The sequence below is a fragment of the Oncorhynchus clarkii genome, chromosome 17, assembly GCF_045791955.1.
Source record: "Oncorhynchus clarkii lewisi isolate Uvic-CL-2024 chromosome 17, UVic_Ocla_1.0, whole genome shotgun sequence".
NCBI classification, from domain to species: Eukaryota; Metazoa; Chordata; class Actinopteri; order Salmoniformes; family Salmonidae; genus Oncorhynchus; species Oncorhynchus clarkii.
The window spans coordinates 38,419,266-38,445,372 of NC_092163.1; the positions used below are offsets into that span (position 1 = coordinate 38,419,266).

Below are 26,107 nucleotides of genomic sequence, written 5' to 3' on the forward strand. Positions count from 1 at the left end.
CTACCACTTCACGGCTGAGCCTGTGTTGCTCCTAGACGTTTCCACTTCACAATAACAGCACTTACACTTGACCAGGGCAGCTCTAGCAGGGCAGAAACTTGACAAACTAAGTTGTTGGAAAGGTGTCATCCTATGACAGTATCACGTTGAAAGTCACTGAGCTCTTCAGTAAGGCCATTCTACTGCCAATGTTTGTCTATGGAGATTGCATGGCTGTATGCTCGATTTTATACAAATAGCCGAATTCAGTAATTTGAAGCGGTACTTTTGTATATATAGTGTATATACTTTGTTCTGATCTACATCCTTATCATCAAACAAAAGTCAAACATTTTTACCATCAAGCCGAACCCTAGCATCAGTTGATCTAAAAAAAGATCTTATTACAAATACATTCAAAGAATAAATTACTTATAATTTCATCTTCAATATTGCAGGGCAAATCTCCTACTTCCTAGTTCAGTGTTTTTTTTTTGTTGTTGTTATTTTAGTTATTTTATTTAACCTTTATTTAACCATGCAAGTCAGTTAAGAGCAAATTCTTATTTACAATGACGGGCTACCAAAAGGCAAAAGGCCTCATGTGGGGACCGGTGCTGGGATTAAAAATACAAATTAATTAAATAAAAATATAGGACAAAACACATCATGGCAAGAGAAACAACACAACAGTACATAAAGAGAGATTTTAGACAACAACATAGCATGGCAGCAACACAACATTCAAGACCACTGGAAACTCGGGAAAAAATTGTTCAGACTGGGGAAAAAAATCGTTGTGAACAGTCATTCAACTAGGAATTTCAAGTCGGAAACTTTGGCATCTTTCAAGAGCTCCGACTTTCCATCCGGATTATCACGACTTCATGATTTGACCAAAATGATTATCCCCGAGCTCCCAGTTGCCCCGAAAGCACCATATGCCGCGTTCAAAACAACTGGGAACTCAGAAAATACGAGGTTAAATCATGATGTCAGTGATCTTCAGGTCGGAAAATCGAAGCCCTTGAATTAGGCCCAAATTCCCGAGTTGGAATTCCGAGTTGGATGACCGTTCACATCGATTTTTCCCAGTCGGAATTCCCAGTTGTTTTGAAAACTGGGATTTCCGAGTTCCAAGTAGGTTTGAACGCAGTAATATTTATATTCGGCTGTGTCGTCATGATGTGAAAATGTGACATCAAACAGGAACCATAGGAAGACTGACAAATCAAGATGGCGTCCAACGATGAGGCAGGAAAGAGATTTCGATTCCAATAAAAACGTACTTCTATCTAGAGAAAGTTTAAAAACATTATTTTTTGCCGGGGGGTGTAAATACGTTTTTGGAGACGCCAGACGGAGCAGATACTGGTAAGAGGACTCGTGGAAGATGTTATGTCAGTTTTCTTTCAGGGGCGGTGGCAGGGGGAGTGAACGAGTCAGCAGCAGGCCAGCTAGTTAAGTAGCTAACTATTTAGCAAATATGTTCTGTATGTCTGATTGTATTCGTAACCTAGTTATGTACTTAGTTAGCTATGTGCCATTCTTTTGGCTAAGTAACGTTAAGGCCTACGCGTTAGCTTGGTTATTTCATGTCATCCATTTAACGTCGTTACTCGTTTGCCAGCTAATGTTAACTGGTCATGAAACTGTTAACATCCCGACTTGCTAACTAACTATATGTCGTCCTCTATGTTAATCTACTCGTCAATTTAATTGTTTTCCAAACATACCCGCCAGGTCCCTTTTGCCTTGGTCGCATTACGTTGAATCACTCATTCAAAACTAGATAAAGCTACCAGTAGCTAACCAGGCCAGGCCGAGCTAGCAAGCTAGCTGTCAAAGTGGCTAGCGGGTTAGCCCTTACTGCACTGTAGCCTACATCATATCTACGTTTTCTACTAGCTTGCTAACTTTACACTGCAGATGTCTATAATGAATTACCTGTCACCTTAAAGTTGTAGATACTCTTGCTAACCTCAGATGCAGGTTGCGAGTCATACAAGTAACGTTATGACTCGTTAAATGTTTCCCCGATGAGCTAACACAGTTAGCTATGCACTTCAAATTTTCAGGTGTCTTTGTTGTTTAGGGTTTGAGTAAACTACACTACACTAAGCTATGTTGCTGTGGTGGACATTGCATTGACTGTTTATAGATAGAACATTCTGGCTGATCGAGCTAGATCTCACTCCATGGTACGCCAATGAGTCTTCTCATGACAAACTGTACCTGGGAGCCGCCTTATGTAACCGTATAATAAAGGCGATGGGTCTGGGCTTGCTGAACAGTGGTGTGGGTTATGCAATTAGTCTTGCTCCTCTCACTTACTAAACTTTGTGTGTTGATTTCTGCTTATGTGCGTGCCAGGTTTTTACTTTACTCAACCCATCCAATCCATTGCCTTGTCAATATTGAAAAACTTCCCAATAGCCACAGGCCCTTAAACCTCAAGATATAGGCTACAGCTATTTTGCTGAGTGTAACACATTACTGTCATCTCTGGGGGCCTATTTTCGTTCATAGTAGCCTCCTGCTGCAAAAATTACATTTTAAGTCCACAATTTGTTGTCAAGGGGATGGAAGCTCAAACTATTAGGAAGGTATGTGGCAGACCGAGGTAAAGTAGGTTTTTATAACAGACATTTGCCGGTAGCCTATGTAAACGTTGACAACAATTTCCATTACTTTCTGATCACTACAAAGGATCTTTCACAATAAAATGTTTTTGTTAGGGACCGGCAGATTTCTTGGTTCGTTTTTTTTGACTGGGGTGAAAGTGCAATCACTATACAGGCCCTCTCAGTGATGTGGTTAATTATACTAATACTAATAATATACTAATATATACAGTACCTGTCAAGTTGATTCATTCCTTTTATTTTTTACTATTTTCTACATTGTAGAATAATAGTGAAGACATCAAAATAATGAAATAACACATGGAATCATGTTGCTGGTTGAAGTGTGCAAAGCTGTCAAGGCAAAGGGTGGCTTCTTTGAAGAATATAACATATATTTTGATTTGTTTCACACTTTATATATATATATGTAACATCTGAGGTGTCAGAGTTGGTGGAGGAAGTTGTAATGTATAAGTCTATCTAGATTTGATGGTCGCTGACACACTATCTTGGCATAGCCCCTCTTCAATTGTAGTATTCAAATTGGATTCCCCTCGCTGTCTTGACTTATATACTATATCTGGTTATATATATATATATATCTGGTTTTGGGCATTGTTGCATTAACAATGAGTACACTCCGGATATAAATCTATGAGTCATGGATATCATGGAGTAGTTGTTCAATCCATGAGTCTGTTTTGCCACAGGTGTGTTTATGAATTTCATACCAAGATCTTACTAAATTGGATGGTACAGGGATTGCTCGTTTTTGTTAATATAGTATTACTCCTGACATCATTTAGAGCATACATTTCCATCTGAGTCCACAAAGGGGCTGGTTCAGTTTCAGTTGAGAATGAAATGAATCTAATGTGTGCTGCCCAGTAATACATCTTAAAATTTGGTAGCCGGAGACCTCCTAGACCATAATCCCATGTTAATTTGTCCAGACTCGCCCTTGGAGGTTTACTGTTCCACACAAATTGTCTTATGGTCTTGACCTTTGTTCGATAGCGCCTGATAAATTCAGGGCAGGAATGTTATTGAGAGCCATAGCAACACTTTTGCCGTTCTCCATGGCTAAAGTTATATCTTTAGAAAGAATTATCTACTGACAACAAGCAGCTCATTTTATAGACAGAAGATGTTACACGGCAGACCAATACGTCCAGCACATCAGCCAATCATGGTTAGCGGGACGGTTCCTGTCTTATGTGGCTAAACCAACTTGCCTTGTAATATAACAACTTTATTGGTATTTACAGATGGTTTGATATTAACCTCTATGGTATTGGTGTGTCGTCGCCTCTTCGCTGTTGACGTTGAGACTGGTGTTTTGCGGCTACTATTTAATGAAGCTGCCAGTTGAGGACTTGTGAGGCATCTCTTTCTCAAACTAGAATGTACTTGTCCTCTTGCTCAGTTGTGCACCGGGACCTCCCAGTCCTCTTGCTATTCTAGTTTGCGCTGTTCTGTAAAGGGAGTAGTACCTAGCCTTGTACGAGATCTTCAGTTTCTTGGAAATTTCTCGCATGGAATAGCCTTCATTTCGCAGAACAATAATAGACTGACGAGTTTCAGAAGAAAGTTCTTTGTTTCTGCCCATTTTGAGCCTGTAATCGAACCCACAAATGCTGACGCTCCAGATGCTCAACTAGTCCAAAGAAGGCCAGTTTTATTGCTTCTTTTATTCAAAATTGCAAAAGTGTTTTCTAATGATCAATTGGCCTTTTTAAAATGATAAACTTGGATTAGCTCACACAATGTGCCATTGGAACACAGGAGTGGTGGTTGCTGATAGTGGGCCTCTGTACGCCTATGTAGATACTCCATTAAAAATCTGCCGTTTCCAGCTCCAATAGTAATTTACAACATTAACAATGTCTACACTAGAGGTCAACCGATTATGATTTTTTTCAACACCGATACCGATTATTGGAGGACCAAAAAAGCCAATATGGATTATTTGGCCGATTTTTAAAAACAAACAAAAAACCAAATGTATTTGTAATAATGACAATTACAACAATACTGAATGAACACTTATTTTAACTTCATATAATACATAAATAAAATCAATTTAGCCTCAAATAAATAATGAAACATGTTCAATTTGGTTTAAATAATGCAAAAACAAAGTGTTGGAGAAGAAAGTAAAAGTGCAATATTTGCCATGTAAGAAAGCTAACTTTTAAGTTCCTTGCTCAGAACATGAGAACATATGAAAGCTGGGGGTCGCTTTTAACTTGAGTCTTTAATATTCCCATGTAAGAAGTTTTAGGTTGTAGTTAATATAGGACTATTTCCTTCTATACCAATTGTATTTCATTAACCTTTGACTATTGGATGTTCTTATAGGCACTTTAGTATTGCCAGTGTAACCGTATTTCTTCCGTCCCTCTCCTCGCTCCTCCCTGGGCTCGAACCAGCAACACAACGACAACAGCCACTACATCGAAGCGTTACCCATGCAGAGCAAGGGAAACAACCACCCCAAGGCTCAGAGCGAGTGAAGTTTGAAACGCTATTAGCGCGCGCTAACTAGCCAGCCATTTCACTTCGGTCACACCAGCCTCATCTTGGGAGTTGATAGGTTTGAAGTCATAAACACCGCAATGCTTGACGCACAACGAAGAACTGCTGGCAAAACGCACGAAAGTGCTGTTTGAATGAATGTTTATGCGCCTGCTTCTGCCTTCCACCGCTCTGTCAGATACTTAGATACGTGTATGCTTGTATGCTCAGTCAGATTATGTGCAACACAGGACACCGCTAGATAATATCTAGTAATGTCATCAACCATGTGTAGTTAACTAGTGATTATGATTGATTGTTTTTTATAAGAAGTTTAATGCTAGATAGCAACTTACCTTGGCTTACTGCATTTGCGTAACAGGCAGTCTCCTTGTCGAGTGCAACGAGAGAGAGGCAGGTCGTTATTGCGTTGGACTAGTTAACTGTAAGGTTGCAAGATTGGATCCCCCGAGGTGAAAATCTGTCTTTCTACCCCTGAACGAGGCAGTTAACCTGCCGGTTCCTAGGCCGTCATTGAAAAGAAGAATTTGTTCTTAACTGACTTGCCTATTTAAATAAAAGGTGTTAAAAAAAAAAATGGAAGAAAAAAATGGCAAATCGGCGCCCAAAAATACCGATTTCCGATTGTTATGAAAACTTGAAATCGGCCCTAATTAATCGGCCATTCCGATTAATCGGTCGTCTACACTGTGTTTTTGATCAACTTGATGTTATTTTGATGGGCAAGAAATGTGCTTTTCTTTCAAAAATCATCGACATTTCTAAGTGACCCCAAACTTTTGAACGGTTGTGTGTGTGTGTGTGTGTGTGTGTGTATACATACATTTGAAGATGGAATTTTTACATACACCTTAGCCAAATACATTTAGACTCAGTTTTTCACAATTCCTGACATTTAATCCTAGTAAAAATTCCCTGTTTTAGGTCAGTTAGGATCACCACTTTATTTTAAGAATGTGAAATGTCAGAATAATAGTAGAGAATTATACATTTCTGCTTTTCTTACATCACATTCCCATTCCCATCACGTTTTTCTTTCATCACATTCAGGTTTGTAGGCCTCCTTGCTCGTACACACTTTTTCAGTTCTGCACACAAATGTTCTATAGGATTGAGGTCAGGACTTTGTGATGGCCACATTGACTTTGACTAAATTGACTAATTGACTTTGTCAATTAGCCCATCCAAAGGTTATAAAGCCATTACATAATTTTCTGGAATTTTCCAAGCTGTTTTAAAGGCACAGTCAATTTTGTGTATGTAAACCTCTGACCCACTGGAATTGTGATTACAGTGAAATAATCTGTCTGTAAACTATTGTTGGACAAATTACTTGTCATACACAAAAATGTTCTAACCGATTTGCCAAAACTGTAGTTTGTTGACAAGAAAGTTGTGGAGTGGTTGAAAACGAGTTTTAATGACTCCAGCATATGTGTAAGTAAACTTCCGACTTCAACTGTACACACTTTTAAATTTTAAAAAAATATACCGTTATTATTCCCCACAAACCCTACCACCCCTCCCCCAATTGGAGTCAACTAATAAACAATAACACTTAGGCTTCTACCTTCATATTATACACATTTTACAGACATAATCTATTTTACAATAGTGATATTGTTTGTTTTTAGTCCTTTATTTCTGACTCCATCCAGTTTGATTTCTCTTTGTAACTGTACTATTTAAACATTTCTGAACCTATATACATTTTACAGACCCCGTATGTTTTACATTGGTTATCTTGTTTTATTAGTCCCACCCTTCAGCTCCATTCAACCCCTCCCATCTATCTTTTAACATCATCCATTTACCATATATTTTTTAATGGTTAAAACATGATAATAATGGTCCTCCTGAGTATATAAAAAAAAGTTTGGTATACTTCCACTGGTATGCCATCCAGCCCTGGAGTTTTCCCAGCCTTAAAGGCTTTAATTTGCATCAAGACGTTCCTCCTCTGTAATTTGGCCTTCACGTGAGTCTTTCTGTACAGATGTTAATTTTAAATTATTAATAGGGAAAAAAATCCATTCAATTCGCTTCGGTTAGTGGAGATGGAGACTGAAACGAAAACATATTCTTAAAGTACTTCCTCTTTCAAAATATAATTTGGTGACTCATGCGTGACCTCATTTGTAACAAGTTTCAATACATTTTCTTTGGTAGCATTTATATGTTTAAGATTGAGAAAGAATTTGGTGCATTTTCCCCCATATTCCATCCAGTTCACTTTATTTTATTAATATATTACACTGTATCTGTCTTGAATAAGTTCCTCCATGTCTTTTAGTTTTTCCTCTAACTTATTCTGTGCCTCTATGGTGCAGGTTTTATTGCTATCTAACTGTACTGTTAGTCCTTCAATTTCCTTTGTTAATATGGACTCTTTTTATCTAAATTGCTTTTGTTTTATAGATGAGTACTGAATTGCATGGCCTCTAAAGGTACATTTAAAAGTGTCCCGTACAATAAGGGGATCTGCTGTACCTATGTTATGTCGGTAAAACGTTGTTTATAACTAGGACAGAATAATATATAACTAAGTTATCATCCAGTAGACTTTGATTTAAATTTCCAATATCCTCGCCCACGTGGAAATTCTGTAAGTGTAATATATATGCCGATTATGTGATGATCCGACCACATTCTGTCCACTATCACCACTTAAACTTTTGGTGCAAGAGAGAAAGTAATGAAGACGCCTAGCTTGATTAAGCTTCTTAGACTTGCTTTCATTCAGAATCACATCTATAACTCGCATTTCTATGTGAATTTGGTTGGGTTTCCCAAAAAGTTACACATTGCAGCTTTAAAAAAACACAAAATACCATTTAAATATGTCATCACACTATTTTTCACATATTTGACATTTTAGCTATATTGCCCAGCCTTAATTGGCCCTGTGCACCCGGGGACATGCTACTGTCTGCACAGAGGGGGGCTTGCTTAGCTGTCTTTGAGCTTTTTGGGAGAGGGTGGGCTCACCAGAAGCACACCACCTTATAGTCATTCTGATGTAGGCAACATGATGGTTGAAACATCTACAGTTTTAATAAAGAAAATAAAAAGATGACTGATATGTGGTGTTACCTGATGTTGCCTAACTTTAGTGGAATGCATTGCTCTAGATAAATGTCTGTATTTGTCATTTAGCAATGTTCAAATGTGATGAGATGTGCTTATTTTTTATGTATCCAAAACCTGTAACCTTACCATGATGCAACTCTGGTCAGGTATGGACAGGCAGGGATACAGTTGTAATGGTAGATGTGGTGTTTGATATCTTGTTTTTGTTTCACTGCGTCCACTCATGAGCCCTGTGTGTCTTTTAGACTCTAAATGGCTGTGAGGAAGTCTGATACCCACAACAATGGTGAGTGTGTGTCTCTTTCTGCCTCTTCATTTTCTCCATCCGTCTGCTCATTTTGGTGTAATTTTCATTCAGGCCGCCTTCTCAAACTGTTTTTCCAGGACCCATTAGCTACCTTGATGACGTTCCCTTCAAAATCAACGATAAGTTCCGCTGCCCTGCCAAAGTGGGGCTTCCCGTTGGCATCTCCCTGCCTGACTGTGACACTCTGCTCGCCAATCTGCAGGTAAGTCTTCTGACTTTGACGCTGTTTCATCAAGGGTTTCAATGACTGGGATGCTTGGAATCGCACCCTCTTTATATTAGTCTGGGATCCTTAACGTTAAGAAAAATGCGTAACCAAAACACTTAAATTACGCAATATAAAAAACTGTTACGCAATATATATTTTTTTTACACAATATTTAAAAAAAAATACAATCAGTGTAGTTCACAAAACATTATTTTCTGTGTTATAGCCTAACTAGACGAAAGGCTATAAAGGCCGGGGGAAGGTTGGGTAATTGAAAGGTAGACTCAGCCATATAATGTAGATGCAGAAAGCAAACAGCATAGACCTAGTGGGACAATTACCGTTACAAGTAAGAGCATTGAAGCGCGAGGCTGAACTTCTCCGCTGTTTTGGTGCTACCGCACTGAACAGCGTGATGAAAACCCATGCACATGCCCAGATACTGTGTGTGAGAGCGAAGTCTTCCATCTCACTCATCAAAATATTGTAGCCTATTCATTGATGATAACCTGCTTTACTGAAGTTCCGAGACATTGCAAGCCAAGAAATTGTGAGATACAGCATTCTATTGCGAGATGCAGCTTTCATTGCAGATCGGCCTAGTGCACAGTTCTGACTGTCTGCCTGGTGGCCGACCTGCCTATTCTGTGCCCCTCCCCTTTCTCTCCGTCCCTTGCTAGTTCGCTATGAAAGATGCAAGTGTTTTTGTTCTCGGAAGTACCACAACTAATTAGTCTCCTCCATTTTCAAAAACACTTAATCTTAGGAATCTTGACACTCAGATGGGAGTCGACATTGGTAGTCAACGTGCAAGGAGTAGAGGAATCAATTATTTTGGAGTTGATGCTCCACCACTTACAGTGGGGCAAAAAAGTATTTAGTCAGCCACCAATTGTGCAAGTTCTCCCACTTAAAAAGATGAGAGGCCTGTAATTTTCATCATAGGTACATTTCAACTATGACAGACAAAATGAGGGGGGAAAAATCCAGAAAATCACATTGTAGGATTTTTAATGAATTTATTTGCAAATTATGGTGGAAAATAAACTTTTGTTATTGACCAAATACTTATCTCAATACTTTGTTATATACCCTTTGTTGGCAATGACAGTGGTCAAATGTTTTCTGTAAGTCTTCACAAGGTTTTCACACACGGTTTTCACCGTGTTGCTGGTATTTTGGCCCATTCCTCCATGCAGAGGTGAGCAGCGATGTTTTGGGGCTGTTGCTGGGCAACACGGACTTTGAACTCCCTCCAAAAATGTTCTATGGGGTTGAGATCTGGAGATCTGGAGATCTGGAGATCTTAGCCAAATACATTTAAACTCAGTTTTTCACTATTCCTGACATTTATCCTAGTAAAAATTCTCTGTCTTAGGTCAATTAGGATCACCACTTTATTTTAAGAATGTGAAATGTCGGAATAATAGTAGAGAATGATATATTTCAGCTTTTATTTCTTTCATCACATTCCCAGTGGGTCAGAAGTTTACGTACACTCAATTAGTATAATGATGGTCATTATGGCCAAACCGTTCTATTTTTGTTTCATCAGACCAGAGGACATTTCTCCAAAAAGTACGATCTTTGTCCCCATGTGCAGTTGCAATCCGTAGTCTGGCTTTTGTGTGGCAGACTTGGAGCAGTGGCTTCTTTCTTGCTGAGCGGCCTTTCAGGTTATGTCGATATAGGACTCATTTTACTGTGGATATAGATACTTTTGTACCTGTTTCCTCCAGCATCTTCACAAGGTCCTTTGCTGCTGTTCTGGGATTGATTTTCACTTTTCGCACTAAAGTACGTTTATCTCTAGGAGACAGAACGCGTCTCCATCCTGAGCGGTATGATGGCTGTGTGGTCCCATAGGGTAAATACTTGCATACTATTGTTTGTACAGATGAACGTAGTACCTTCAGGTGTTTGGAAATTGCTCCCAAGGGTAAACCAGATTTGTGGAGGTCTTTGCTGATTTCTTTTGATTTTCCCATGATGTCCAGCAAAGAGGCATCGAGTCTGAAGGTATGCCTTGAAATCCATCCACAGGTACACCTCCAATTGATTCAAATGACGTCAATTAGCCTATCAGAAGCTTATAAAGCCATGACATCATTTTCTGGAATTTTCCAAGCTGTTTAAAGGCACTGTCAACTTAGTGTATGTAAACTTCTGACCCCCTGGAATTGTGATACAGTGAATTTATAAGTTAAATAATCTGTCTGTAAACCATTTTTGGAAAAATGACTTGTGTCATGCACAAAGTAGATGCCCTAACTGACTTTCCAAAACTATAGTTTGTTAACAAGAAATTTGTGGAGTGGTTGTAAAACGAGTTTTAGTGACTCCAACCTAAGACCTAAGTGTATGTAAACTTCCGACTTCAACTGTACATACTATATACATTTTATGGACACAGTATCTTTTACAATAGTTATCGTTTTGTTTGTTTTTAGTCCCATCCTTCAGCTACCTTCAACCCCTCCCATCTATCTCTGAACCCCATCCAGTTTTAAATTTGCCATATATTTTTCAATTATTATTTCACAAAAGTTCTGAACCTTTCTTTTCTCATAGTTTCTACTAATTGTAAATTAAAGAAACATTTCTAAGAGTATTATTGATCAATTGACTGACTTTTCAGATCACGCAGCAATACTTTTGAGAAGTTAAATGAGAAAGAAATATGAACTTTGTGAGGTGGAATTGAGGTACGGTAATGCTAGTACTGTTGCAATGCTTAACCATCTGAAAGGGATGCACCGTGAGACCCAAACCATTGCTGACAGCAGTGCAGCTGCATTGTGAATTCTATTGTTTTAATGGAAAACCGATAAACAAATGGCAGTTTAAACATGAAGACATTTTCACACTTGTCACATCCCGAGTCTGTATTAGGGGGGCACCTCTAATTGTTAAAATGTCAATGTTGGCATTGAGAAATGGGTCTTGGTCCCATTGTTTTTTGGGGCACTTATTCAAGGTAGTGTGTCATTTAAACCATGGTTGCATCAATCATGTGAATAATGTGCACATAGGTCTCATTCATGAGGAGTATCTCATAACCATTGGGTGTAAAAAGTACTCAATTGTCATACTTGAGTAAAAGTAAAGAACTTTATAAAAAAATGACTCGAGTGAAGGTCACCCAGTAAACTACTATTTGAGTAAAAGTATTTGGTTTTAAATATACTTAAGTATCAAAAGTAAATGGAGTTGCTAAAATGTATTTAAGTATCAAAAGTAAAAGAATAAACCATTTCAAATTCCTTATATTAAGCAAACCAGACGGCACAAATTTGACCGATAGCCAGGGGCACACTCCAACACTCAGACATAATTTACAAACTAAGCATTTGTGTTTGGTGAGTCTGCCAGATCAGAGGCAGTAGATGACCAGGGATGTTCGTTCTCTTGATAAGTGTGTGAATTGGACCATTTTCCTGTCAAAATGTACTTTTGTGTGTCAGGGAAAATCTATGGAGTAAAAAGTACATTGTTTTCTTTAGGAATGTAGTGAAGTAGAAGTTCGCAAAAATATATAAATAGTAAAGCACAGATACCCCAATAACTACTTTAGTAAAGATACTTTAAAGTACTACTTAAGTACTTTACACCACTGCTCATGACTTGACCAGATTCAGCTGGATTGATTAATCTCCATTCCTTTAATCCCATGTCTGCTGCTGCTCACTAACTAGTCCCGGCGGTTCTCTCTTCCCTCTTCTCTGGGCACTGCAGTATGATTTCTCCCTGGAGAGGCGGAGCGTGCGCTGGGGGGCGGAGCTGGCTGAGGCCCGGGCTGCAGAGGTGGCCAGGGCGGAGCTAGAGAGCAGGGAGCACTCGCCCCCTGCCCAGGACCCTGACTTGGGATCGGCCTGCGGGGGGAAGAGACCATGCCCTGCCGAGGAGCAGGACGCTCTCCCGCCCGCAATGAACCCGCTGATGGCCAGCTTGCGCCACAATGCTATTCTCACCCCTCTGCCTGCCCCAGCCAGGCAGACCGCTCCCAGCATCCCGACCCCACAGTACCTTAACCTGGCTGACTTTGAGCGCGAGGAGGACCCCTTCGACAAGCTGGAGCTCAAGACACTGGACGATAGGGAGGAGCTGCGCAACATCCTCCAGAGCCAGCCCCAGCCACAGACTCCATCCCCGCCTGAGGCACCCCAACTCAGGCCAGCATCTCGAGGCAGCACCCCTCCACCCCAGCTCCCCGCCACCAGCCTTCCAGCCAAAACGGTCTTTGCCCACAAAGCCAACGGGCTTGTGGTGCTACAGGACATGGACAGGGCCGGGGATCTGGCTCGGGGACAGACAATGGACCCTGACCGGCCCTGCAACATCCGCTCGCTGACCTTCCCCAAGCTGTCAGACCCCGGGGACTCAACCTTTGACTCCTACTGTCTGGCCCCTGTACCACGTAGCCTACCCAACGGCAGCCCGCCGGCACCCCAGCAGAAGAGAGAGGAGCCACCCAGTCATACCCAACAAACTCAAAATGGGGCACCAAAGCAGGTGAGCTTTGCACACACACACACATGCCTTGCTTAGTTTCAATTACTGAAAGTTTTTCTTAATTCTCTGAAACTTCTCAAAGGCTTTGAGGTTTTGTGGACAAGAGGAAGATGTATATATATTTTTTACCCTTATACAGATATGACTATACAAAAACTCTCTCCCTCCATAGATAAATGCAGGTCCTCCCCCTCTCCCGTGCAGCGGGGCACTGCTCAGCCTGTCCCCCAGTGAACGGCAATGTGTGGAGACCATAGTGTCCATGGGCTACTCTTATGAAGGGGTCCTGCGGGCCATGCAGAGGCGAGGCCAGAACGTGGAGCAGGTGCGCCCCTCCGATCTCCCTCCTCCAGGCCACAGCAGCCTAAGCCCATTTCTCCATAGAGATCTATTATAAAGAAATGTTCTATTTGATTCTGAAGTCACTCAATCACTGCCCATTGCCCCCATGGTTGACTCTGAAATCATCAGGTGCCTGCGTTATGTGATTGTGTGTGTTCACAACATGTGGCTTTAGAAGTCCACCAGGCAACAAAATGGGGATGGTGGTTGTGAATAAATCTATTTGAATTTACGTAGCATTTTTTGTCTCGACACCATCCACCACCTTGGTTTAATGCCACCCTCAACGCTATGATGGCATCAGACACAACAGACATGTTAGGGGCTTGTTAATGGTGAATAAACATTAGCTAACGATGTAGTGATATGCAGTGGATGTTTATGGTAGTTTTCCTGCTAGCTTTATTTGGATACCCATCTTCAAGCATCACTCGAGTACAATATTGTGTATTTAGCTATCCCTCTAATCAACAAATAATATTAAGGGACAGAAAATTACTGGGGTGGGGGCAGTAGTCCAAAATAGGGGAGGGTTGTTTATCTTTTTTTTTGGGGGGGGGGGGGGGGGGGTGTTGTTGTGTTTCTTTATATATTGAGGCATGGAGGATAGTGCTTTTATTTCATGGTTTACCTTCCCCCTTTTGCAGGGTTGACTTTTCTGCATGCTAACTACACCACAGTTCAATGTAGTCTAATGGTTTATCCTGCCCTCTATCCACCATTCATAGTGACAATAGTGTAGGTGGATCGTTTGTCCAGATCTGCAACAGGCTAACTAGAAATCATACTACACACAAAATCATTAAAAGCTGCACCAATTTGCAATATAAAGTGAAAACATGAGACAGTTCAAAAAGCTCCCCCATTGATAATAGTTTTTGGGGGGAAATAAAAGTATGTAGACTGGCCTACAACACCACAATGCAGTGAATATTTGCGTTGTTGTATTCAAGTGAGTACAAAATTATACTCTTGGCTGTAAACGGAAATGAAATTGCATTTTAATATCGGAATGGCACATTAGCAGGCCAGTCTGGCAGTTAATTTTTTACAATTCTGATACTGAGATCTGCTGTGTGTTGCAGCTGATTATTCTCCCAAGTCAACCTATAATAATGTGGCCTCATATGCTCTCAGCATGCCCAATTATTCAGGAAAGCTCAACTCACTCTCTGTTCTGTGTCCTGCGATCCAAGCGGCTATTCATCGCACACCTAGAACCTAACGCTTCAAAATAGCCTAAATATTTATTTTTCATGTTTTAAGATGTATACCTTTTTATGTGTCATAAACACAACCAGTCACAATGTTTGTATCTGATTAGGCTATTTCAAAGGTCTGCTGTAGGCTATCTGCACATTTGTCCAAAATATAATTCTAGCAGCCAAACTGTGCACCTGTCATGTCATTTGATGAATGAAAAGGGACCTCTGTTACAATTTTCTAGCCAAACCTTCAGTACTGGATACAAGGTAGGGAGGGATTTATTTTCTGTCTGTAGAGATTAACGTAATCTATTTGATTGTGGTGTTGGAAAAAAAAAAACTCTTAACTTTGATGTTGAAGCACCCGAAATCGGTATGCTTAGCTTATTGGTTGTGTGGTGCATTGGCACAGACACCTGTTGGTGGAAAATGTGTTGCATAGATGTTATATAAATATAGCATCAATAGGTTAAAAAATAAAAAGATTTTCCCCCCTAGCTGATCATTGTCTGCAGCCGGTCCTGATCGTAGTTTAATGACAGGCAGGGAGAGTGAGCTTGTCTGGTGATTGGCGAACCCGCAACTTTCTGGCCCGTAGCCCTGCGACTGTGCCACAAAAGTATGCTGAAAAGGCAAAGTCAATATCCACGTTTTATAAACACAGGGTCACTACAATTATTGTTATTTGTGGTCAAACATGTTGAGGTAATTTAGTGAAGGGGGAGAATGTGCACTTTTTTTTTTACAGTACTGAGGGGATCGTGATGTGAAAATATATTTTTTTTAATTACGTTTGGGAGGTTGTTTAAATTTATTTTTACCTGGAGTTATGATGGCTAGGTGGGACAAGCACGTTTCAGTCACATACAGTGCCTTCAGAAAGTATTCATACCCCTTGATTTATTCCACATTTTGTTGTGTTACAGCCTGAATTCAAAATGGATTAAAGATGCACTATGCAGAAATCGCTCCGCCATTTCCTGGTTGCTAAAATGCTAATAGTTTGCCTAATTTCGGTTTGTGACAAAAACAGTAAGTATAGTGTAGAAAATAATTGTACAATCTAAACCGGTGTGAAATATTTTCCTTAACCAAAAATATTGTATTTTCAGCTGTTTGGACCTGATGTTCAAGACCGGAAGTGAAAGATGCAAAAACAAAACTTAAAAACAGGAAGCATAGCGCACATGCAACAGATCTACTGCTTCTTAGACTTGAGGATAACAGATGCGAATCAAATCAATTTTTTATTGGTCACATATTTAGCAGATGTTATTGCGGGTGTAGCGAAATACTTTCCGGCTGTAATAAAATAGCACAAAAAACGTGTTTGAGCTAATAATTTAAACAATAACACCCATTATTATCTATCGTGTTGCCTAGTCACTACATACCTACCTTTTTTTATGTACATACAGGGCCTTTTAGAAAGTATTCATACTCCTTGACTTATTCCACATTTTGTTGTTACAGCCTGAATTCCAAATAGCTTAAAAGGATTCACACACATTACCCCATAATGACAGTGCAAACGTGTTTTGGGGATTTTTTTGCAAGTGTATTGAAAATGAAATCTAATTTACATAAGTATTCACATCTCTGAGTCAATACTTTGAAGAAGCATCTTTGGCGGCGATAACCACTGAGTCGTCTTGGGTATAGCTATTACATTAGTTAGCAAGTTACCTAGTCAATCCGGTTATGGGGAGAGTCAAGTCCAGCAGTTTTACTCACTGCAGGGGATTCAAGTAGATACCTCTTCAATTGAAAAAGCATCTGTCAGTTGTGAGAAGCGGAAAGAACTTGACAATTCCAAAGCAACTAGCCTTGACAACATTCCTGACAGATTTAAGGGATGCTACGGTAATTATCTCACCCCCTGAGTAACTCACATTTTGTATATCTGTCTATTGAACTCGGGATTTTTCCCAGTGAACTAAAACTTGCAAGGGTCACTCTTCTGTATAAAAAAGGGAGTAAGTTAGATCATAGAAACTAAAATCGGCCTGTCTCAATCCTGTGTATTTTATCGAAGTTCATGGAAAAAAGATTGAGCAGATTGAGTCATATTTCCTTACAATACCTACTATATGAGCTCCAATCTGGCTTCAGGAAATCCCATTCCACCGACACTTGCCTACTATACAGTGCATTCGGAAAGTATTCAGACACCTTGACTTTTTCCACATTTTTCTACATTACAACCTTATTCTGAAATAGATTATTTTTTTAAATCTCATGCTACACACAATACCACAACGACAAAGCGAAAACAGGTTTTTTAGAAATATTTGAAAATGTTTTTAAAAAACAGAAACCTTATTTACATAATTATTCAGACCCAAAGGAATTGTCCGTAGAGCTCCGAGACAGGATTGTGTTGCGGCACAGACCTGGGGAAGGGTAGCAAACATTTTCAACTGCATTGAAGGTCCCCAAGAACGCAGTGCCTCCTCCATTCTTAAATGGAAGAAGTTTGGAATCACCAAGACTCTTCCAAGAGCTGGCCGCCCAGCCAAACTGAGCAATTGGGGGAGAAGGGCCTTGGTCAGGGAGGTGACCAAGAACCCGATGGTCACTTTGACAGAGCTCCTCTGGAGAATTTTCCAGAAGGAGAATCTCCACAATCGTCGCTGCAGCACTCCAATCAGGCCTTTATGGCCAGAAGGAAGCCACTCCTCAGTAAAATGCATATAACAGACCACTTGGAGTTTGCCAAAATGCAGGTAAAGACTCTCAGACCATGATCAACAAGATTCTCTGGTCTGATGAAACCAAGATTGAACTCTTTGGCCTGAATGCCAAGCGTCACGTCTGGAGGAAACCAAGCACCATCCCTACGGTGAAGCATGATGGTGGCAGCGTCATGCTGTGGGGACTGGGAGACTAGTCAGGATTGAGGGAAAGATGAACAGAGCAAAGTACAGAGATCCTTGATGAAAACCTGCTCCAGGGGGCCCAGGACCTCGGATTGGAGCGATGGTTCCAACAGTACAACGACACTAAGCACACAGCCAAGACAACGCGGGAGTGGCTTCGGGACAAGTATCTTAATGTCCTTGAGTGGCCCAGCTAGAGCTCGGACTTGAACCCGATCGAACATCTCTGCAGAGACCTGAAAATAGGTGTGCAGCGACTCTTCCCATCCAACCTGACAGAGATTGAGAGGATCTGCAGAGAAGAATGGTAGAAACTCCCCAAATACAGGTGTCCAAAGCTTGTAGCGTCATACCCAAGAAGACTCGAGACTGTAATCGCTGCCAAAGGTTCTTCAACGAAGTACAGAATAAAAGGTCTGAATGCTTATGCAAATGTGATTTAAGTTTTACCTTTTAATACATTTGCAAAAATGTCTAAAAACCTGTTTTTGCTTTGTCATTATGGGGTATTGTGTGTAGATTGAGGGGAATAAAAACATATATTTTAGGTTAAGGCTGTAATGTAACAATGTGGAAAAAGTCAAGGGGTCTGAATTCTGTCTGAATGCAATGTATCTGACTGACCACATCTGGAGGGAAATTTTGTGGTATGATTATTGTAGATCTGTTTCTGATAGGAAGAAAACAGATGGTGGATATGGATGGGACCCTGTCTAAACCCAAAAATCTTGAACTGCGGTGTGCCGGAAGGGAGTGTGCTGGGTCCAGTTCTGTTGAATATAAATTATCTGAAAACTGCTTGAACATGTGACCTTTTCCCCTATGCAGATGATTCTGCACTGTTTGACAAAACTATGGTTGAGGAAGCCCTGAGTGGTTAACTTCAGAATGTCAGTAAATGGCTATATTACCATAAGCTGTCACTTATTGGACCCATCTTGTATGGAAGAGTAGGGAAGAGGGGGTAGTAGGTGACCATAGTAGTCACAGCAAAATAGGCAGTTAATTATCTTGGATGTGTGCTAAATAACTTATTGTGCCATGCTGTCCCCTGTCAGATGGTTATCTCCAAAGTGAACCATAAAATTAGGTTTCTGGCAAGAACCTCGAAATATCTGGATAAGAATGTAATGGTGGCATTGGCCGTGGATCTTGTTCAGTGCCACTAAAACTATGCATGCTCTTTCTGGTACAATAGTGCCCCCAAGATAATTAAAAATAAACTGCAGACATCTCCGATCAAATTAGTCAGGATTATTCTTAAACTTCCAGCACATACTCTTGACCATTCCCACTTTGAATGCCTCAGATGGCTCAAAGTGGAGGAGAGAGTCTCTCAAATTAAATAGTCTTGTACTTAAGATTGTCCACAGTATGGTACCTATAACTACTTTATCTTGGGTTGGGATAACGGTAACTATTCCACTAAAAGGAGTGAAACTGACATTCTTTTTACATTTTAATAATGGTATGGGGAATTCAACTTTTTATACTCTGCTGTCCTTTTTTTGGAATAGTCTTCCAAAGAATTTGAGATGTATAACCCCCATATGCACTTTCAAGTACACTGAAGAAATTGCTAAATATTAGCATGTCTCAAAAGTGAGTCATAAGATTTATAGTACGTGGGTGAGAAAAATGCCTGGGATAAAAAATTAAATAAAAAGTGTACCCCTTGTGGTCCCGAGGACAGAGTATGGGAAACCCTGCAATAGCATGATGCTGCCACCACCATGCTTCATAATAAGGATGGTGTTAGACGGGTGATGAGCTGTGCCTGGTTTTGTCCAGACATAGCGCTTTGCATTTAGGCCAAAGAGTAAAATGTTGGTCTCATCAGACCACAATCCTTTGCCTTATGCTCAGTCTTCCACGTGCCTTTTTGCAAACTCCAGGCGTGCTGCCATATGACTTCTTCTCAGGAGTGGCCACTCCCATAAAGCCCAGATTGGTGAAGTGCTGTGGAGACTATCGTTCTTCTGGCAGGTTCTCACATGTCAGCCAAGGAACTCTGTAGTTCTGTCAGTGGCCAAGGTCCTCCTTGCACGGTTTCTCAGTTTGGTCAGAAGGCCAGCTCTTGGCAGAGTCTGGGTAGTTCCATATTTTTTTCCCATTTCCAAATGGAGACCACTAAAACTTTCAACACTCAATTGTTTTATACCCTTCCTCAAATATGCCTCATCACAATTATATCTCAAATATGTATGGACTTGGTATAGTTTCTGCTCTGACATGCACTGTCAAATGTGGGACCTTAAATAGACAGGTGTTTCTTTCTAAATCATGTCCAAAGAATTGAATTGGCCACAGGTGGATTCTAATCAAGTTGTAGTGACTCAAGGATCATCAAAGGAAATTGGATGCACCTGAGCTATATTTGGAGCGTCATAGCAAAGGGGTTTGAATACTTATTTAAATTACATTTCTGTATTTCATTTTCACTAATTTAGCAAACATTTCTCAATATGTTTTCACTTTGTCATTACGGGATATTGTGTGTGTAGATGGGTGAGGGGGAAAAAATCTATTTAGATATTTAGGCATTAAAAAAACAATGTGAAATTAGTCAAGGGGTGTGAATACTTTCTGAAGGCACTGTATCTTAGAAATATTATAACTTTGTTCTGTGCTTCTCTGAGCATGCACTTCGTAGCCTATAGGCTATGGATAATTTGATTGAGACCACACTAAATAGCCTATAGGCGCACTTGTATTGCGCACCCAGCGGCGAATCAGAGATGAGGGGTGGCATCAGGCACACATCTATATAGCCTAATAAGCAACTAATTCTAAAACAGAAATTTCATCAATTACAAAATACAAGACCCTCCCCCATTTTCCTTCAGGTAACCATTCTGTAAATGTCGATTCAGTCCCTTAGCTAGCAGATAACGTCTGGGCTTACACAGGAAGCCCACACCTAAAGAGCAACAATATCTGTCATCCTGTGACCCAGGTGCTGGAGTACCTGTTTACTCACGCGCGTCTTTGTGAGCGGGGATTTGATCCTAGTGCCATAGAGGAGTGCTTAGATATGTTCCAGAACTCTGAAGAGAAGGTGAGTCCACCCACAGTCTCACTCACTCACACACACACACACACAGAGATGTGCATGTTTATACAGATGCACTCAACATGCAGAAACAAAGATGCTAATAGCCAGCTATCAACTCTTATCTGTGATGTGCTTGAACACAAATGTCGAGTGGCCTAAGGTTGGATTCACTTCCAGTTTTCCCTGAACTTGGATACACCAAGCATCTACTGCTCTCCTCCAACATTCTTCTGAAATGTTTTTAACAATCTTTGTTTATTAGATTTTTCAGTTAAATTGTACATAAACAGTCCATAACAAGAATACCCAATTACAATGCATATTTTTCATGATTTCCTCAGGCCTTGGAGTTCCTATCGCTGATGACGCGGTTCTGTGAGATGGGCTTTGAGAAGGACACCATCAAGGAGGTGCTGCTGCTGCACAACAACGACCAGGACAAGGCTCTGGAGGACCTCATGTCCCATGCCTCAGCCAGTTGAGCCCCCCAACCGTCCACCCTCCAGCCCCAGGCTTGCTTCCTCCCAGTACCACCCGCCCCTCCACCCCTAAACACACACAGTCCCCATGCCCCAACCTAGTTACAGCACAGAGGGGAGAACTCCCACCCCACCCAATGTAGCTATGACGTCCGTTCATGACCCCACTCTGGCCCACTCACACACAGTGACTCCAAAAGAGAGACTCCAAGAAATATAGTGAACACATACACTTCCATAAGTGAGAAATAAGACCTTGTGTTCCTAGAGTGTGGGGCAGTGGGCAAATGTACACAAATGAGCACCTGTGAATTGAGGGGGTTAGTTTATGCTGACCACATGCCCATTTTACCTTGTCTGTCGATCACTGTGTGTGTGTGTGCCGTGGTGGTTTGAAGGAGGCTTGAACTTCCCATAAGAGCATATAGAGGTGACCCGATGCTGGACAGCACTTTGGTGGTGTGCAGTGACTCTGTGGGTGGGACTTGGGGGGGACAAAGGACCAATGGACCCAGAACTGTGAGGAACCACTAGCCAGGCTCTACTTTCTACAGATTAACAGTGAACACTGACACTCCCAGCTAACTAAGCTGCCATCATCTGCTATTTAGAGCAGGCCTACAAAATGGTGGAGGGGAGGGGATGCCAAGCGGCCCCTGTGTGACTTACTGACTGACCGGCGGCAGAACCTAAAAACGCAAATGCGCATCATTGCAGAACAGAGAACTGACTCCAAGAAGTGCCCTATTCCTGCAACTGGCTTTCACAGATCTCATATTTTCTATGCTGTTACTTTGCTTGTTCATTTGTCTCTGTTAGAAAGGACACACATTCATTTTATTTTTTCTTGGTGTCCTTTTTTTTTGTTGAGATTCTCTCTCTTTGCTTTCTGTTTTAGGAAGTGCATTAACAGTAGTTAACTGTTCCTACTGCCTGTTGGCTCCTCCTGCACTGGAACAGACTGCAAGGCCAGTGGAGAAGAGATTGTCAATTATTTTGCAGGAAATATAAAACATGTCCAAACGCATACAAACACCCAATGGCACAGAGATGTGACAAACTGCACAGACACACACACACTAACATTAGATATTGACTTATTTAAAAAGTACAGTGATATTTAATAATGAGATCAATATGAAGACAAAATTATAAGCAAGCAAAATTATGGTGCTTTGAAACAGTCCCTATTGAGGTCGGTAGACTGGACAGAGAGACGAGAGAAATTGAAATGCTAGTTTTAGGTTGTTCTGCAACCAAAACTTTTGTGCAATAGATGTTTTATGTGACAGATGGGCACCTTTTTCAGACCCAGTGGACTTTTGGCATCCCTGAGCAATGGGCAAATCCCAAAATGACGGATGGCCTTTGCTGGAGACACGCTCACTGGAGGAGGAAATCGGTAGAAGAAAATATTTGATTTTGTTGTTTGCGGTCATTACTCCCCTCATTTATTGGAGTTCGTGTTTCACTATCAACTATGAGTAGTGTTTGTCTGACTCGTCACACATTCATGCTGGTCCGAATGTGTTTTGCCTCCCCCATGTGTCATGCATAGGAATCTTCCAAGAACAGGTCAGAAGATTAAACATCTTACCAGTTAGATATGAACCAAATTCATTATGGTGATATTTTATGTTCTAATTGTACTTCATTGTAGCTATGTTTTCACCTTGCATCGACTCTTTTGACTACTGATCTGTGTGTATGAGTCTACAGGTATTTTTGAAGTGCCATGATGATGCTCTCCATTTCATGTGTGAATCTTGCACAGAAAAGTATCTCTGCCCTTTCCCAACCAAGCAGCCAGTCGATCCACGCTTCAAGATTACTTTTTGAAGATGACAAAAGATTTCTTTAAAATACAACAGTCTTGATCGTGCTCTGGTAATCAAGGGGAGATCTCTTTTATAGAATTCAACAGTCTCAATCTCCTCTGTTAATCATGGGGAGATCTCTTTAGAATGCATTCTTGATCTTCGGGTAATCAAGTGGATCTTGTGACATTATGAGATGGACTGAAAAGCAGTACATAGGAACGCGACTGAAAATTGGCACTTCGCTCAGAGGTTGTATCTAGTTCTGCCATCAAGACGTGAACGAACAATTGTTGCAGGTTGACAAAAATCACGTCGGCCTATTATAAGAAGAGTCTGGCATTGAGGACATATGTAGAGTTTGATCTTTCTATTGATTGTATGTTGCCAATACATATATGACTGTGTGTGCCCCTTAACCCAGAAGGATCCACTTGCCTGCAGATACTAAAACACCCCAGATCCCATTATGCGTTATTAGACTGTGAGCATAGCGTCTAAACGCCAGGCCACCTCCAGACTTTGCTCTGAACTAAAGGTGAACTTCAGCCTCCTGATAACTTGTACATTTCCTTTGAACACGACAGACTTCTTTGGGGAGGGGGGCACAAGAAGCCAAGCCACATAGAACATGTTGGTGGTTGAGAGAACAATAAGTGCTAGCCTTCTTTTTTTTTTCATTGTGGACATGATTGTGTCTAATCCTAACTTTTTTTTTTACAGTTTTTTTTGTGAGTCAATGAGAGACTTGGGAAGGGCTGATCTGATATGACGATTCTGGAGTTTGATGTCTTAATGATATGTGGTGTTCCTGGTAGCTCCTGAAAGTTTTTATGTAAAGAAATAATAATAATCTGTAACCTCCTGAATCATTTGGCAGTTCTTCAATGTGATTAAACATGCACATCTTTTCAATGGTGTGGCTGTTACTATTGATAAGGTGTCTTGGTGTTTTTTATCAATTGTTATTGGAAAACAAATAATTAGATAAATTCTAGCTTTGGTATGTTTTTAACTTGGTTTGAACAGCAGCACAATGGTTTGGTAGCAATTGTTAAACACATCAACAACCATGCAAAGAGATGATTGTTCCCTGAGCATTGTGGGTAAAGGTGAGAAACTTCCAGTGTTGTGGAGTGGTCGGGGGAAAAAAATAAATAATTGGTGCCTTTTATTTTTGCTGCCTGAGTCAAAGCAGATGGGCTGTTCTGTTCATATTATATTACTAACTTTGACATCAGAGCCTGACCTGTACTGTTATATGCCCACTTCCATTTTGGAACCCTTTGAAACTGCCAGTGTGAAAAATGTATTTTTGTGTTCACACAGATCTCAAAGAGCTGTATAGGTGGAAGCAATATGATTGAAGCTCAGCTGCCTATTGAGGGGCTGCATAGAGCAATAACCACACTGCTTACCAGTGGTGGAAAAAGTACTCCGTTGCCTTACTTAAAAAAAGTAAAGATACCTTAATGGAAAAAAATACATAAATACTACTTGAGTAAAAGTATCTGGTTTAAAATGTACTTAAGTACAGTGGTGGAAAAAGTACTCAATTTTCATACTTGAGTAAAAATGCTATACATCAAATTCTTTGCAATAAGCAAACCAGATAGCACAATGTTCCTGTTTACTTTTTTTTTAAGGACAGCCAGGCCAGGGGCAAACTCCAACACTCCACATTTACAAACGCAGTATTTGTGTTCAGTGAGTCTACCAGATCAGAGGCAGTAGGGGTGACAAAGCGTTATATTGATAGGTGCATAAATTGGACCATATTGCTGTTCTGCCTGAGCATTTGAAATGTAACAATTACTTTTGGGTGTCAGAGAAAAAGTGTAGGTTAGCGTTTTTCATCATGAATCTTGTTGTAGAGGCAGCTTTGCAGAGTGGTCACTATCTGTCACAGCCACAAAGTCATAAAATCTTAAAACCTAACCTTATCCACACTGCTAACCCTAACCTTAAATTAAGACCAAAAAGCAATTTTTTTTGTTTTCCTGAATATTTACAATATAGCCCATTTTTGACATTGCAACTGGCCTATCTAAGGGGACATTTCTCAGTTCTGCCTCCAGGACAATACTCATGACAAATGTCAACCTGATGGAAAATGTATGGAAGTAAAAAGTATATATTTTCTTTAGGAATGTTGTGGAGTAAAAGTAAACAAAAATATAAATGGTAAAGCACACAAAGACTTAAGTAGTACTTAAAAGTATGTTTACTTGGTTACTTTACACTGCTGCTTACACCTACTACTACTTAAGTAACCAGTCTTCTAGGACCTGTGAACACCACAAGTAGCCTGGCCTCAAATCTGTTTGTGCACTTGGCTGCAAACTCCAATGTTTGTCCATATGCTCTCGGAGCGTTCAGAGCGCACACTGGATGCTCTGGCGGAGGAGTAGGGTTGATTCGAGCTTTCTGACCTCAACGGCAGTCAAGCGCCCAAGCTAAACTTGCTAATGTTGGGTAGCTTGCTAGTTACTTTCAGACACAAATGAGAGAACACCTCACTCCGATCATTTTACTCAGCCTAGCAGAGTTGGCTATACTGTTTATCTCGAGGGTTAATAAGTAAATGTGTTATTGGCAACAACTTCAGTTTTTGAGCCAATGTTTACTGTCATAACAATTTGGTGCTAGGTTCGTAATTTCAATTATTCTGCGCTCTGGCACTCAAACTAGAGTGGTATACTACGATTGAAGCTAGATCTAATCCGGCTTTTATAAAACTAGCTATCTTGGGTAACCGCTAGTGGGTGCTATGGATCTCCACTTCTTGAGGAAGACTAGTCAAAACGCGTTGCAGTTGTGCATCTTGATGTTCTCTGCTGACTGCTCCGACATCTATTCCTTTGTAAATATATTCTGTTAATAGTTAACTAAACAATTTTATTTTAACGTACTGGGTGCCTACTCCTCATCTTTCTTTGGATTACCTGCCATTTAGGGCCTCCCACTTCCTTCTTCTGACATGTATAGTTAAAAAGTGTCGACAATAATACTGCCAGAGCCAATAATACATGTTGGAAAAAAACTATGTTATGCCTACCTGTTATTTTG

At 40.5% G+C, this 26,107-nt stretch overlaps 1 protein-coding gene across 2 annotated transcripts; it reads left to right on the forward strand.

Moving 5' to 3' along the window:
- Nucleotides 1–1,189: 1,189 nt before the first annotated feature.
- Nucleotides 1,190–23,972, forward strand: LOC139370778 (ubiquitin-associated protein 1-like). 2 transcript variants are annotated; one of them, XM_071110537.1, is made up of 7 exons: nt 1,190–1,353; nt 8,480–8,520; nt 8,619–8,743; nt 12,485–13,261; nt 13,434–13,586; nt 20,644–20,745; nt 21,084–23,972. In XM_071110537.1, the coding sequence occupies exons 2-7, from the start codon at nt 8,487–8,489 to the stop codon at nt 21,222–21,224; spliced, it is 1,332 nt and encodes a 443-aa protein (XP_070966638.1). In that variant the 5' UTR covers nt 1,190–1,353; nt 8,480–8,486; the 3' UTR covers nt 21,225–23,972. The 2 variants fall into 2 exon arrangements, with proteins under 2 accessions (XP_070966638.1, XP_070966637.1); XM_071110536.1 differs by lacking the exon at nt 1,190–1,353 and having other exon boundaries at nt 8,335–8,520.
- Nucleotides 23,973–26,107: the final 2,135 nt, after the last annotated feature.